This window comes from Kryptolebias marmoratus, linkage group LG8, assembly GCF_001649575.2.
Source record: "Kryptolebias marmoratus isolate JLee-2015 linkage group LG8, ASM164957v2, whole genome shotgun sequence".
Lineage (NCBI taxonomy): Eukaryota > Metazoa > Chordata > Actinopteri > Cyprinodontiformes > Rivulidae > Kryptolebias > Kryptolebias marmoratus.
In genome coordinates this window covers 16,326,957-16,343,271 of record NC_051437.1, presented here as the reverse complement: position 1 = coordinate 16,343,271, position 16,315 = coordinate 16,326,957, and the positions used below count along the sequence as shown (strand labels likewise).

General features: G+C 40.3%; 1 protein-coding gene across 4 annotated transcripts in view; it reads left to right on the top strand.

The window, feature by feature from the left end:
* Window positions 1-16,315, top strand: part of LOC108235293 (leucine-rich repeat-containing G-protein coupled receptor 6) — a 74,850-nt gene that overhangs the window by 23,272 nt on the left and 35,263 nt on the right. Inside the window, exon 1 of one of the 4 annotated variants that reach the window (XM_017415216.3) lies at window positions 9,405-12,081. The exons of the other annotated variants lie outside the window; for them this stretch is intronic. Coding sequence (XP_017270705.1) covers window positions 11,861-12,081 — 221 coding nt within the window. The 5' untranslated portion in view covers window positions 9,405-11,860. Of the gene's footprint in view, window positions 1-9,404; window positions 12,082-16,315 lie in introns of those variants that run through there. 4 annotated transcript variants of the gene reach the window in all.

Genomic DNA, 16,315 nt, shown 5'->3' with positions numbered 1-16,315 from the left:
CCCCCCCCCCCCCACACACACACACACACCACACTCCACAAAGCTGTGCAGATTTGTCTGTAAGCACAGCTTGACTGCATCACAGAGTATCCTCCTGCTACAGGCCCACACCTCCACCCCACAGCTGTCACGAGGACAGGGTAGGCGAAAACAATAGCTCTCTTTTCCATCACTCTCCTGAACTTCTCGCCTCATTACCAGCAAGCTCTCATGTAACATCTGCCGGTTGTCCTGCTTCGTGGGTGACAGAACCTTTTAGAAGGTGATGAGTCTAATATCCAGTTGTATGTCAACAAGAACAAAATGCTTTCTCCTGCAAAGACTAACAATTATACCAAAAGGTTTTTTATAATTGATCAAAGTCACTGCACTTTATACTATAATGTTTGTTCTTTTTATTGAACATGTGAATGGCCTTGATAAAAAGCTGGTATAGAACAAAAACATTATAAAATTAAAGGCTTAGCATTCCTCGAAGAAACCCATACCACCCGCCACCTTTCATGCCAGAGTTTCAGACTAAGATCGTCTTATGCTGGAAAATGATGGCACTGTAGTCATTTTTGTTCAACCTGGGAAATTACATTACGCACAATCTCATGACATATCGCGAGATGTCACACTCAACATATGTGTTATGAAGGACTGATTTTACCTGAGTGTCTGTACAACTGGCTGAGCTGCAGCCATTAAAGTGATAGCTAATGTTGATTAGCTGTAGCAGTTGTCTTGAATTAGATTAGTTAAACAGTTGTAAATGTTCAATAGTTACGTGATTACATCTTGCAAGTTTCATTAAAATTTGTGAACAGGCAGGCACATAAACAGACATGCACAGATACACAGTTAAAAGCATTATCATCCACCTTTGCCACTTGTCAGCGGGAGATATAAAAAAATTAAATCTAACAATAAGCAAGATGGAAAACCGGATTCCACCGTAATGCTGATGGTTCTTTTAAAATTTGAGCAAACCTGGTAAAACAAGGAGTCGGACTCCTTTCTTACGGTCTGAAGCTGTTTTGTCCGCCTCAGTGTGATAAGGAAGTACAATTCAAAATTGGCCCTCAAGAACAACTCTGTTTGAATCCCAAAACTGGAAGAGGTGGCAGTCAGCCATTCTAGATGATCTGATAAGATAAGAAGGATATCCTTCGAAGAAAAATAATGACTGTTTTGACTTGACAACTAATATCAGATGAACCTATGTACACTCTGGTAAAAGAAATCTTCTGTGCCTTGTTCCTTCTAACTTAAGCCACTTCCAGTTTCAGAACCTCAGTTTGAGGCTACTCCTTTGGTTAGCCAATGTTTTCTTTGTTAAACTTGCTTTTATTTTTGCAGCCATAAGGCAACACACAGACATTTGTACCTGAATGTCATGATTCTGCCTCAGCTGATCACAGCTGGAGCCTATAAATACCTGTCAGCCCTTCAAAGTGATTCGGCCTGAATGCTGATTGTACCTTTTCCCAATGTGGTTAATAAAGTATTCTGATTCTGATTCCTGCTCAAAGGGATAGCTCAGATCTTTTGAAGTGGAATTTTGTGGAAAGGGTATGAAAGATTATTGTCTTACCTGTTGTGGATAGCTTTTTTAACAACCTCGGTTTGGAGAAATAGAGTTTATTTCCGACCAAACTGATGAGCTACGACCAAAGTAGATTGCTATTTCTCCAAACGGTTAGATATATGTTGTACATCACCTTAAAAGCGCTGAACTATCACTTTTGGTTTTTTGAAAAGTCCAACGAATCACTTGTATTGTATTTCAGACTTTGTTACATTTGCTGACAACTGTATGTCTGTAACTGAATATGTTTGTATTACCGAATGAGGCCCGGTGCAAAAGCTGCTTAGAGAATAAAAAAAAGAAACAAAGCACACACACACACACACACACATAAACACACACACAAAACCCAGCTTGTCGAAACATCTAGCAGAATACTCTGTAACAGACTGGCTGAGGTGACGAATTGATCTGGGCAGACAAATCTGAATTTGGAACAAGGAGCATAAATTCATCTGGTTCAACCATCAACAGTTAGAATTATCAGCTGCAGGGTAATAGGGTGGAGACCTTAATACAAATTAGTTATGGTTTGAACATCATTGCTTACCAAAATGTCGTTGCTGACTAATTTTAATCATGATTCACCATTGTTCATTTCTTGTTTCCAGCGCAATAATGCACCTTCCTCTCCAGCCAGCTTTATGGGATTGAGCTGAATGAACTTCAGTGGCCTCCTCCTTATTTGTCATATCTTAGCTTCGCATCTGTGGAATTTGAGGCTTAAAGCATGAATGTACAGCTGACAAATCTGCGGAGATAATCTGATACACCTGCACAAGCAGATAATTGTTATTAACACGTGTTGTAATTGTTTCCAGCAGGAACACTAAAGTGACTGAACACCTCACGCCTAAACGGACTGCTGAGAGCTGAAAATCGTAAAACACAGATTATACTTTGAGACATAAACATCAACATGGGAGCGTAAAAACTCCAAAGGAGACATATCACAAGCAGGGCAGAGTTTGACACGATTAGGGTTAATCCATGGGAACCACGTCCATTTGGAGGGTTTTTTTCTGCTGTAATTTTTCCACCTTCAGGAGTGCCCGGTGGAGTTAGGATCATTGAGTCAGTTCGTGTGTGTACTGTACTGAGGAGTGGTATATCATGGCAGGTGACAGGCTTCCTCTTTCCCCAGAAAACCATGTTGTCGTCAGAGTGACTGCTGTGAGATTTATTACTTCTCGTCTGCTGAAGTTCTCACAGACCAGAGAGAGGTCAGTGGAATGAATGAGATAGCTGATGACTTTGCAAAGTGCACGACATGCGGTTCATGTGGTTTGAGATTTGTGCTGAGAGTGCAGAAGAAGAAGCCTTGCGTCGAAGCTGTAATAGTTTAAGAAGCTATTTATCATTTGATTTATGGCATGAAACAAATTCGATGTTAAATAATATGCCTTTAATATTAAACGTTTTTAATCACATGCACTTTAAAAGTAAATGTATGTGTACTGGTATGTAATATTGATGTGTGATTGTCTGCAAAGATCTTCCCTAGGCCAGAACCTTTCTGTGATAACAATGAATGTTCTTTTTTTGTATAAATACATGACATTGTTTACACTGGCCACTTCAGCAGAAAGAGGCATTTGCATTGTTCTGGGAAGGCTGTTAATATAGAGAATGATAAACACCAGCTAAAAAAAGGAAAATAAAAACATGTTTAAAGAGGGCACCATGCTTTGCTTTGGGCAGCAAACTAAAGAACGTTCCTTTCGGATTTATAAAAAACCCCAAAACAAAAAAGCACAAAAGAAATTAAAGCTCTGAAGACTTTAGAAATGTTAACGTACAATACTTTGAAAAAGTATAATTACCCTTTGAAATTTTCCACATTTTGTCACATTACTGCCGCAAACTTTAAAGTATTTTACTGGGATTTTATATGACAGGCCAACAGAAAGAAGTTCAAAATGTGACATAAAGTTGCAATTAGCCCCCTTGAGTCAATACTTCGTAGAAGCACCTTTCACTTCAGTTACAACTTCAAGTCTTTCTGGGTATATCTCTTTCAGTTTTGCACATCTAGAGACAAAAGCTGCATCTAGAATCAGCTCTGAGCCCCTTCTTGTTTGCTCTGGTGATGGACAGACCAACAGTTGAGGTCAGGCAGGAATCCCCAGACAGAGTACGTGTGTGTGAAAGAGAGGGAGGCAGGTGGAACAGCGAGGGGCAGAGGTCACAAAGGTGCTGGACTTTCATGTACTTAGGGTCGAAAATGGGGTATGTGGTGAAGAGGTGAAGAAGAGAGTCCAGGCAGGATGGAGTGGATAGAGAAAAGTTTCAGGAGTGATTTGTGACAAAAAGGTGGCAGCAAAGGTCAAAGGAAAAGTTTATAAGACAGTGGTGAGAGCGATTTGTTGTATGGTTTGGAGACAGTGGGACTGACAAAAAGGCAGAAGACAGAACTGGAAGTGTCAGAGCTGAAGATGTTGAGGTTCTCCTTGGGAGGGACGAGGATGGACAGGATTAGGAAGGAGGTCATCAGAGGTACAGAGAGAGTTAGAGAGGCCAGACTGAGATGGTTTGGACATGTGCAGAGGAGGGACAGTGGGTATATTGGTAGAAGGATGTTAGAGATGCAGCTGCCAGGAAAAAGACAAAGAGGAGACATCTGGGTGCAGTCAGAGAGGACATGGTGGTAGTTGGAGTGAGGACAGAGGACACAAAAGACCGAGTTAGACAAAGGAAGATGACTCGATGTGGCGACCCCTGAAAAGAGAACAGCCGAAGGAAAAAGAAGAAGAGCCATCATTTGTGCCAGTTTTTATATTTCTCAAAACAAAGTCATCAAATTAGGTAGAAACTAGGAGGTTCAGCATTTCAGTGACAGCATTAGCTGTTGCAGGGCTGCTGTTTTACCTTTTACATTTGGACACTAGATGGCAGCATTTCCACACCATACTTAAAAATCAACTCTGGCTCCCATAAAATGCAGCTCACACAGGATTGTATGATTTAATAGGATAATTATAAGCATGCTTTCAGTGATGAGAAGTTTCATGCCTCCAAGGTACCTAATTTTTGTTTGATAACTATAATTTTCCAACTGATATGGTATGTACTTGTCAAATGACTGATATTCTCAGACTCTACGGTAAAACCTACTATAATAAGTCTGCTTTTCTACGCTGTTAAGTCCTTCCCCTGTCCTCTCTGACTCCTGCATGACTGAGACTCTATGGAGATGATTCAATACGTTACCTCATGGTCACAATGCCACATCTGTCTCCCACTACGATAACACAACTGATACCGTCGTGCAGAAGTGAGCATGACAACGAAGAAAAAATAACAGCATCCATCCCTCACATGTGCATGCAGAAGTGCACACAGACACAAAGGCAGTGCTGCAGAAATAAATGGTCTCACAGACATGATCAGGCAGTCCCCGCCACATTGATCTCTGCTGCTTTTCAAGCCCAATCAACTTTTTATAGAGAGGATCAACAGGTGTAACAGTCACACACTCATACACACACCAGCAAACTCACTAAAAACACACACAGCTCTGATTGCAGTGCCAGTGGCTCTGCTCAGAATAGCATCAAACGAATCGGAGCGTCTCTTTCTGTCTCTGGCAGGCTGCATGTGCAGACCTGCCTGTTTTAGTGAGCTTATTTCCCCATATTAACCCTCGTATATCACACTGTCACTGCAGAGAAAACAAGCAAAGTGGAGATCAAAACACCAGAGAGAGCTTTGTCTTGTTTTGACCGCTGCCTTGGAAAAAGCGTGTGTCACGAAAAGTGTTGATTTGGTGCCTTTAGACTTGAATGCCTTCCTGAGATCAAGAGCATTTCAAACAAATCTTCTTTTGTATTAAACCTGGATGCGCTTGTTTCTCCTCCAGAATCAGCATCTTTTCCCGAAGTTTGGGGATTCTCACTAATCGAATCTTTGTCTGTTGAAAGAAACATGTCATGCCGTCTTGTTTTCTGTAACAGATGATAAGACATAGCGTTACTCATGCTTCACGAGGAAGGGGCTTCCTCTTATGTTCTGTGTTAGTTATTGCACTGAGATTTGCTAAGTTCTGTGTTTTCTCTTTTCCCAACTGACTTTGTCTATTGTGTAGGAGGGTTGTAGTAAATGTATGGGGAGACAAATTGAAGAAAGAGCTTGAACTCTTGACCCCTACAGTGAGAGGACTCAGTTGGTTTGTTATCCTGTGGTTTGGATCCACTTGTTTCCACAGATGGAAGCTTCACAACAAACCAAATCAAAGTTCATCTTCATCCAATGCAGACCCATGCAGGTGAAAATAGTCTCAACCACCATAAGAGGGAATTAGAATGCATTAAAAAGATACTGAAGGGCTTGATGGGCTTAAACACTATAACAAATTCTGTATTATAGTCTTCACAGTTACCACATCTTAAAGCTACTGAACATGAATTTGATAAAACAAAGGAGTGGATATTCACTGGAAGAGTGGTGCTTCAGCTCTTCTCTATCAAGGACCTAAAGAAGCAATACCAAAGTGCACTCAAGCAGTTTTGGTGGACTAACATTTTTTGTTTTTCTTTAGTCTATTTTTTTTCCACATGTTCATAGAGTTGATTAACATTAATATTTGAAACATTTGAGAAGATATTAAACAACTTGGTTCCTCCTTTGACTGTTTACCTTCACTTGGAGAACACGTAAAATCTTTAAAGTATGACCTTAAGATACATAACTGTATCTTTCTGTTTGTTCAAACGAGTGCCCCAATTTACAGTGATTTAATAAACCACAAAGAGGTCCCTTCCTCTGCTGCTTGTTCCTTCCTTCATTCATACCTTTGCCTTGTACTGTGAGATGCAAAAGGGAAGAGAGGAAAAGGGGGGGTTGGCGGGAAGGGAGAGAGACCTTTTGTTGGCTTTCAGGTGGTTTCACATGAAAAGCCAGAGTACACACCTAGGTTGCCGCCACGGCAACCCATGGCGTCTCACTTGCTTCCGCTGAGTGTACCTGAGTTAGCCTTCAATTGCCTCGACACCCCAGGCATGCTTAAAGACACACTCACAGTGAGCACATGCACCTACTGAAATGCACAAACATGCAGAAATAAATTCGACAGTTTTCGGTTTGAGGCTTAGTTTGAGTTCTAGGAACACAACGGGGAAGAGATTGTGTGTGTGCATGTGTTTAAGTTTGGAGGGAATGAGGTGATTTGGAGTGTGTGTGATGCGANGGGGGGGGGCTTGCTGATTGCACGGCTACTTTCTCTGTTCTCTCTCTCTGAAAGGAGCTCAGGTAGCCTCGTGTGAGTTTGTTTTATTCCCAGGCAGACCCCGCTGAGTGCTCTCAAGTTAGAGTCAGGTGTCAGGTAGCTACTTGTCTTTGTGTCTTCAAGGCTGCCGTTGCTTGGATAGTGTTTACAGCCCAGAGAGCAGAGTGGAGGGGAAGGGGAGGGGGAGATGAAGAGAGAACTCTAACTTTGATCTGATGCAGATTGTTTGATAGTGTGTGAGTGTGAGAAAGAGTGACACAAAAACAGAATGTGACTGCAATAGTGCTTTAGTACAAATGTTTGCACACATACTAACAACTTTGTGTGTGTGTGTGTTTGTATGCTTGGCCATTCATTCATGAAAAAGACCCGTTTGAGAGCCCTGAGCTGATTTTGATATGCTTTGAGCTTCACGTAAGCTGAATTATAACCTGCAGATGTATTTGAATATAAATGCACGCTGGACACATTAAGGTTCAACTGTTTTGTGCAAATTTAAAGGTGGTCATGAGAGCACTTTTATGAATGTGCTTGAGTCAAATCCAGACCAACCCTAACGTACTGAAAAACTGTACCTGAAAGAAATGAGTCAATTCAGTCAGTCTATTTTGCAGGCTGGAGGAAAATTAAACTTGTGTAAGATTCTGGCATTTCAGCAAATGTCCTGGCTCCGTGCGACAATCCAATTTCAGAGACTTCTGAAACGGCTGTGGCAAGTGATGTACTGGGAAACTTTTCATTGAGCATATTGCCTCTTGTCCAGAGGCTGGAGGCTCTAGTCACCCCATATTACCCTCTAAATGGTAAAAACAAATACAAGTAATGCACGAGTGTATAGATAGAAACTAAAAACCAGGCCATGCCAAAGTTGGATAGTGTGATAAAACCAAAGAACTGATATATGTTCATGTGGGCAAAGATGAAAGTGATAAATCATGATAAGCTGTGATGCAGTCTGGTATGTGTTATGTTAGATAAGAGACTCACAGGCCATCTGAATGAGAATACATAAAAAAAATAATTACAGACACAAACAATAACTTTGTTTTTTTTAAGCCACTGTGTTTAGTTTCTTTGCTTTCCACAGGTTTGTTCACCTTCAAGCAGTCAAAAATGTGGATTATCAGTAACATTTAAGGTTGCTTTAATATTTCCTATAGGAAAAAATCAACTTGGATTAAAATAATCTGCTTCCTCAGGCCAGAGATTCCATTATTGTAAACCATATGAAAACCATTCCAATCACTAGAGCACCAACCTGACGACAAAAACACCCAGACAACTTTCAGTGTGAAAACTGTTTTCTAGCCTGGAGAATCTACCATAGAAAACTGTGATAAGAAACAATTCATCAACCAACCTATCCACTGACTGACCAGCCAACCAACCAACCAATCATCCAACTAACCAACAGACAATTACCTGACCCACCAACCAGCCAACCAATCAGCCAACTAACCTCAAACTAACTAACTCTCAAATTAATAAAATTAGACAATATAACAGAAAATATAACAGAAAAAGATCTTAATAGTTTTTTTTTGAACATTTTAAGATAGATCCATGTTTAAATATATCAGTTTAGTTTCTCCTCAGTTTCTGCTTTGAAAATGCCATTCAATTACCAACATATAATGTATATTTCTTACCAAGAAAATCCTTTCTTGCTGCCATTTTCTTGTGTATATAGTGGTACATGCCATATTAATCCCTGAATATGTGGAATTCTCCATGACTACATCTGAATCTCTGTGATCCTTATAACTTTGGGGGGTTCGGGTGGTACAGTGTTACTGATGAACATTCAGGCTGAAATGCTCTGTAATGATAAACTGAATTACAGATTTAGTTGGATTTGAACACTTTTGAGAATGTTGGAGAATGCAAGTACACAACAACAAATATAGTTTTGTCCATTTCAGTGGGAAAATGTAACATAATACATCTATTCAACATAAAGATGAATGTTTTTCCTTAAAGAATATGACTGTGTGTTATCCTGGAACATTAGAATACCCATCAACTCTGTGAGAACAGGTGTAATTTGATCAACTCTTTCTGAACATTTTTGACAGGAAGGTGCACCATGCTCTGCATATTGGAACTTGAAAAAGGAAAGATAAAAACAGGAAGAAACACGAGGTCAATTGAAGAGAAAAACAGACAGGCAGGAGACCAGACATGCAGGTTTTTACAGTACACTGTGTGTGTTTTAGGGGGCCCCTGGGGCCAGACAATCAAAGAACATTTAAAAAGATGACAGAGTTCAGTGCACAAGAAGGGGAGAGGAGAAGTTTGCAGGTGTATGAGGAGCATGTGCATGTTTCTGTGTTTGTATATAGGCATGAGTGCTCATGGGAAAGTGTGTGTATGCTGCTTGTGGGCAAAATGCAAGATTGTGGAAAGTGTGCCTTTGAACAGAGTGAATGTGATATGTATTTGAAGTTTATGAAAACAAAATCTCATAAAACAACTTATATAACATTTTAAAATAGACAATAGACACACACAGAGAGAGAGAGAGAGAGAGAGAGAGAGAGAGAGAGAGAGAGAGAGCAACAACAGACAGAAGAAGAAAAGAGGATGAAGAGAGAGCATGAGAGGCAGAGAGCAAGAGAGGGGGACATTGTGAAGAACTGCTCTGAAAGAGTTTTTGTGGGGCCGTAACAAAGGCCCCTCAGAAAACACAGTGGCATAGGAATGTTAATTAATTAATGAGAAACTATTCAGGCTACAGAGGAAAAGATGAAGAGACAGAAAGACAAGATGGGAAAAGAAACCTCCAACTGAGAGCAAAGATTTTCATCTGCCTAGTTATATATTTTCAATAACAAATTGTTCATTTATTCTTGGTCCAGTATCTATGAATGAGGCATTTCTGAAGGAGTTTGGAGGTTATAAATACTGTACTTAGTTTTGCATGTGTGCATTTGTATAAATATAACACAATGCATAACATATAAAATGCAATATAGTTTTTACAATAAACTCTATAATAGTAATTTGCTGCCTAATGAAAGTCTCAGAATTTAGGGTTTCTGTGTTTCAAGAATGGCTTTTATTAACCTGCTTTACTGATTCTAATATGTCATGAAAGATGTTAGAGTTCAGTATTAAAATAACCAGAGATAAATGATGATAAATAATCAACACATCTTTCCAACTGCTGGAAATGATAAAAAAAACAGCCGTGAAAGATGCTCCTGAAGTTTACAGAGGATCACTGGTGCAGCTTCGAGTGCCAAACTTTATTTTTATTTGTTTGATTTATAATATTTGCCGATTCCATCAATTGTCTTTTATGCATCATCCTGGTGTAGGTGCATAGCATGCGAGAAAAATCATGTAAATCCTACAAGAACTTTCTTGTAGGTGATACAGTGAGATACTACTCTTGCTTTATTTGACTCCACCTGTTTAAATGCCTGTAATTTTTGACTGATGGCAACCATTTTTTCCCTTCATATGTTTTACTTTATAGTGATTGACTCTATCTTGTCTCTGTGTAATTCTCAAATTGTTTTTCTTTGACTTCCTATATGTAAGTCACTTTTTTTTCAGATTGAGTTGTTTTTAAAATCTCTAATACAGATAAAGGTGCCTTAATTTAGCAAACACACCATTGTCTCACAATAAAAAATAAATGGTCCAAGGTTAGTTGAAATAGGTTTTCTATTCTTTTTTTCCCCCCAAAACGTTTAGTAAATACTGAAGAACTAGATCTTTTTTTTTACATAAAAATGAATCCGTGTTTGATGATATCAAAAACATATGTCCACACAGTCTATTTTCCTAAACAATACTTGAATACTCAGCTGCTTCTGCTTCTAAAGAAAAACAAAACAAATATGGTTTAATGTGTGTGACAACTAATTCAGTGAATAAATGAAATTGCAACAAGAAATAAACTCCTGGAGACTTTGACAATTTCTGATACTGCCAAGTGGAGTGATTAGTTTATTCTCCTACTTTTATATTATTCTTTATTGATTTTATTTAAAAAACATTGCTTGGCAATCGCATGAAAACGCTGCCTGCCACATTGAAATCTGATAACACTTCTTCCCAAATCTACACACATCTTCACAGACTTGAGTGAGAGTATTGATATGGATAGCGGAGTGTTTTTGCACCACTCACTCGTAATCTGCTATTAATCAGAGCATTTGTGTGCATGTGTGTTCATTCATGTGTGTGTCTCTGCGTGTGTGAACGTGACATTCCAGCAGGGGAAACCTGAGAATGTGTGACTTACGAGACGCTGGATTCTGATCTTTCTGCCGACTGAAGGGTGCTGAAGTGTCAGAATTCCAATTTTCTCCAAATGGTCACTCCCAGTCACACACTCTGACCCTCAGCACCTCCTTCACACTGCCAACACACTCTGCTGCCTTCGTTTTGGTCTTGAGCTGCTTTGATTTTATTGTTGTTCAGCTGTAAAAATTTCATAAGAATCAGTGTTGTGTAAAACCACTGTACTGTGTCGCCACCACCTTCTTTTTTACCATGTTCCCTTCTTGAAACTAATTACTCACCCCTCTCTGCTCAGATTGAGCTTCTAGGCATAGGAGGGGGGGGAGAGGGAAGAGTTTGAAAATTGCGTGACCCTCCCACTTTCCGGAGATGCTCCAGCCCATCCCTAAATTGTCGGCCAATGAGGGTGGCTCATTCACAACTCATGCAGTCCTTCTACAATAGGTAAGGAGAGAGAGTCGCACAGAGCAGGAGATATATATCCAAAGACAGAAAGACAGAGAGAAGCAGAAACAGTGAATGTGTCTGGGGTGGACAGAAAAGGCCAGAGTGGGAGGGAAGACAGGAAAAAAAGGGGAAAGAAGTCACAACAAAGTGGAACCCCCTGAGAATGAAGTAGAGGCTGAGAGACAGGCAGATGAAGAGAGATGAAGAGCTTCTGACAGGATAGATTTACAGTGTGGACATCCTGAGTGGGAGGGAAGATAGTAAAAGAGAGGAAGCTATTTATCACATCTGTCTTGTAAGACATCACAGAGGACAGAGAGGAAATCCCACAGGTGTAGACACAGGCAGGTGGACAGTCAGACATGCTGCTTGTGATTCTGCTTTTCTCCGTCGCCGGAGGACATTGGGGGTCCAACCCTGGAGTGTGGGGGTACGAACAAATCCAGGACAGACAGGGACCAGCAGCACCATCCTGCCCGTCTCCGTGCCAGTGTGAAGAAGATGGCATCTTCATCATGGTGGACTGCTCAGAGATGGGACTATCGTCTGTGCCAGCCAACCTCAGCCCTCTCACCACATACCTGTAGGTAACCTGTTACTATCTAAGGGACTTTTTTTTATTTGGTGTTTTTTCATGTCTCATTTTATTAAAAGTTCTCATTTATGTTGTTCCCACTGAGCATTTTCTTCATCCTAACAAATGATTTTTTTGTGTTTCCATCCTGAGTTCTGCCATTTACCTTTAAACCTCATTTCTTTTTTCCCCCGTTTTGTCATTGGTGCATGCCAGTTTGATTGCTTCATTTTAGTTGATATTTCATCATTTTTTTTTTTTTAAACGAGCATAGCCAGCATTTGGTTGTATGTGTGGCCAACAATCACTGGCGTAATCCAAATTTAGACAAAAATGGAAAGAGGCAAGCAGAAGGACTATGTGTATGTAAGAGAGAGTGACAGTGTGTGTGTGTGTGTTTCATGCTGGCCACTACTGCTAAATAACTGGACCACTTTCAGTGTCAGGTTTCCCAGCACCAACTGGACGATGAGAGCATGTGTGTGCATGCGCACATGCGCAGGGTACGGCCATACGCGTGTGTGCTAGTGTGTATGAATGCCTGTGCAAATAGTGTGAGTCAAAACTGCAAGCATAAGTAAAACATTTTATGTGTTAATAAGGTGTTTGAGCACATATATGTTTAAAATCTAGACGTTTTCTGTTTCACAGTGTTCTTTGATGTTCGGTCAAGTAGAAATTGCTGGCCTGTAATCTTCTCTTTCAATAACATTTTTGCAAAGACTGAAAGGAAGCTAAAATAATTTTTGAACATAATTTATGTGCTTGAAAGTCTTGACACATGCTGTAAATACATCTACAAACTACCAGCCACTTTAGTGGTAATAAGAGACACTTTAGGAAAATATTCTCTAAAGGTTTCGAGCTGTTTCTTACACCACTCCGCTGTGACTTAAAGGCAAATCTGTCAAATTGCTTCAGTGCGTAAGCCGTCACAAGACAGATTGCAGATACTCCGTGATACCTGATACTAAAGTGATGGAAGTCAAATTCAGAAAACAGACTGTAATGGAGCGGTTCTCTTTGGGTCTCTGCAAATCCATCAAGAGCAGGGGGTCCAAATTAGGAAAGAACAACAGTTTATGAAACAAATTACTTTATAAGTGACACAAAAAAGAATTCGACTTGAACGACGCCTGGCTCTTTGGTCATCTTGGAAGGCTGTGACAGCCAGATCTCACTGTGTTCGTTTGAAAGTAAAAACACATGTACAGTTTATGGGGGTGAAATATGGTCCAAAACCTCATCCAGGAATCCCTCTGCATATGCGAACATCAGACTTTTGGCCCAAGCAGCAGGCGCACGTCTAAATCAGCGCACACTCAGAAAAGGACAACTCTTATAGGTGGCCTCTCAGTCCACCTCCGAATTAAAAACTACGGTGACCTGAGACTCTTTCAGTGGAAAGCCACATTGCTGTAAAGTCCTGTGCGCCGCTACAGCCACACACAAACACTCATCATTCCCTGCAAACACAAGCTTAATTGTTCATTTCCCCTCGTTACCTAACGCTGGAACTGACCAATTAGTGAGTTTGAGGGTTGATTTAGAATAAGATAAATAAACTCAGTGACCAACCGCACACGCCTACACACACACACACATACACACACACGACATGCACACACTGCTTAAGGAGGAGACAAGAAAGGAATGCAGGAAAGATGCTGCAATAAATAAAGACACAAAAAATCACAGATTTTTCTTTTAACTTGTTGATAAAAAATGATCAAAGACAAACAAAACAACATCTCCTTCCTGACTCCTCCCACATGCATGCACTCACACACACACACAAATATATATGAATATATATATATATATATATAAAACCCAGAACAAAGCTGCAACCTCCACAGCAGGCTACAGTTTCTTGTTTCGTGCTGGAGTATAAAAAGTTACGACAGCGGTGAGCCGCTCCAGTCCCCACCAGGATCCGTAGAAGTGTTCAACACCCCACTGGGCTGTTTTAGGCTGGATTAGCCTCCAAGCACATAGTCCAAGAGTGCCACAGGGATTTGCTTGGGAACAGTCTACTTTACAAACTTCATCACCGCAAATCTGTGTAAAGTGTATGACATCATTCACCCGTGTCACCAGAGAGGTCTTCAAAAGGAAACCGAAAGGTTCAAGCTACAAAGGCTGAGAGGAGCAGTCCAGGCAGTGCACGGTCCACTGTATATCAAAGTTTGCACACTTTGGAAGACCTCACTGAACACAGGTATAAAACTAAAAAAAAAAAATTGTATCCGCAAAAACAATTTGATCATAACACTGAGGCGAAAAACACTTGGACTCAGCGAAGGAATTCAACCACTGGGAGGCAAAGGTGCTCCAAGCAACCCGGAGAGGAGTGCTTAAAGATTTATGGCAATAATAGTTTCCGTGGGCATCACATGAAATGAGCTGTCATGTGAGATTCTTTGAAAGACCTTCTCTTTGATATCAGATTAGGAAGGAAAGACAGTGCCCAAGGGTATATGACTATGTGAGTGTGCATGGATGTGTGATGACTTTGAGAACACATCCATGAGTACAGTGGAGTGGTTCGGGGGTCCGTGCTGTTTTATGTGCAGCTGAAGGCAAGGCAACTTGTCATAAGAGAGAGATTCACAATGACTCAGTGAGTAGCTTGTATGTCAAAAATGTTATGTGAGACCAAATAAATTAGTCAGCTGTCCTTATGTTAGACTTACAGTACTTACAGGAATGTGTGAAAGTTGTAAATCACCACTGTTTTTTTTTTTCTTCTTCCGAGAAATGAGAGTTTCTTGTAATCTTTTAAAGTGGGATTTGATCAGCAGTTCTTTCAGTTTTCTGAAGGTTTTCCAATTTTTTTTTCTTTAGTCTTTGGCTGATTCTGCACTCATTTTCTGTCCAGTCCTTGTACCTGACCATGACAGCATATTGTGTTTATAAAAATGCAGAAAGCTAATGACTGAAGGCGAAAAGGAAAAGATGCGAAACCCCCCCCCAATTTAGAGCAGATGAACAAGGGGAAAGTTTAAGAAACTGAAATAAGACAAGCAAAACCTGACCCAGCATCTGAGAGATGCATCACCCCTAAGTTTATCCTCTATTATGTCAGGTTTTCAGCTAACACCTTTTTAGGAATCACTTTATTGCTGATAAATTACTATTTATGCACATCTTTGTGACAACCTGTGGTTAACAAAGTGACTAAAGATCCAGTTATCTGTTATGTGTCGACACAACACTGGTTGAGTCTTCTTGTCTGAACGATTCATAGATCAGAGTTGGGTAGCATAATGAATAACAACAACAAAAACATTCCTCTAAAAATGGGTACTGAACTGAAAATGAGTGGAAAAAGCAAGTCTAAAAGAGAGAGAGAGAGAGAATTTTCACTCCCTCAAGACCAATTTTCAAGAAACCTTGAAAGCAAAATATAAAGAAATGAAAGACAGGTCATGGCTTTTTCCCAGTACTCTGAAAAATAAATATTTAAATATATAAAAATACTTCAAATTTATGCATATTATCTGGCTGGTGAAACATCCTGTACATAGACTGTCAGTTTCTAAGCTTGTCAGGAGTTCATGTTTACACGTTTCACACTTCCTTAAGCAGTGTGTGTATGGTGAAAAAAAAAAAAAAAAAAACTAAACTAAAACTGAGTGTGGGTCTGGGAATGGGTTGAGAGTGAAGTTGAGCAGCGTTTAGGTGATGCTTTGTGGTAGTGGTGAGTGCGGTGAACTTCTAACAGTGTTTTGGCCGAGGCCAGGAAACCACAGCTAGAGCATTACCAGACAGAGGAAAACCAAGGAGAGTGCGAGCACGTGTGCGTTTAGTGCATGTGTGTGAAGACCACCCACACAGCAAAGGCAATTTTTATCCCCCTTTCTAGTCAGCGAAGGTGAAAAAAGATTGTAAGAATAATGGAGAGATTGAAAGAAAAGGGAGAAAGGATCACAAGTAACCGGTGACACAGAAATGTGTACTGGAACATTTTGAATTTTTCAATACACAGCAGTAGCTCACACACACACACACACACATACACACACAGACACACGTTGTACATGTATGCAGGGGACAACATCCTGCTTCTGTGTGGTGGCCGTGACAGTAACAGTCTAACAGTCGTGTGCGTGTCATTTAGCCATTATGTTGATGGAATGATTCCTATCAGGAGTGACCGGGGGTCACACTGTAAACATCATTTTTCAAAGACAGAAATTAGAGAAACTGTATGTAATAGAAGGGGAAGAGGATTCAAAGG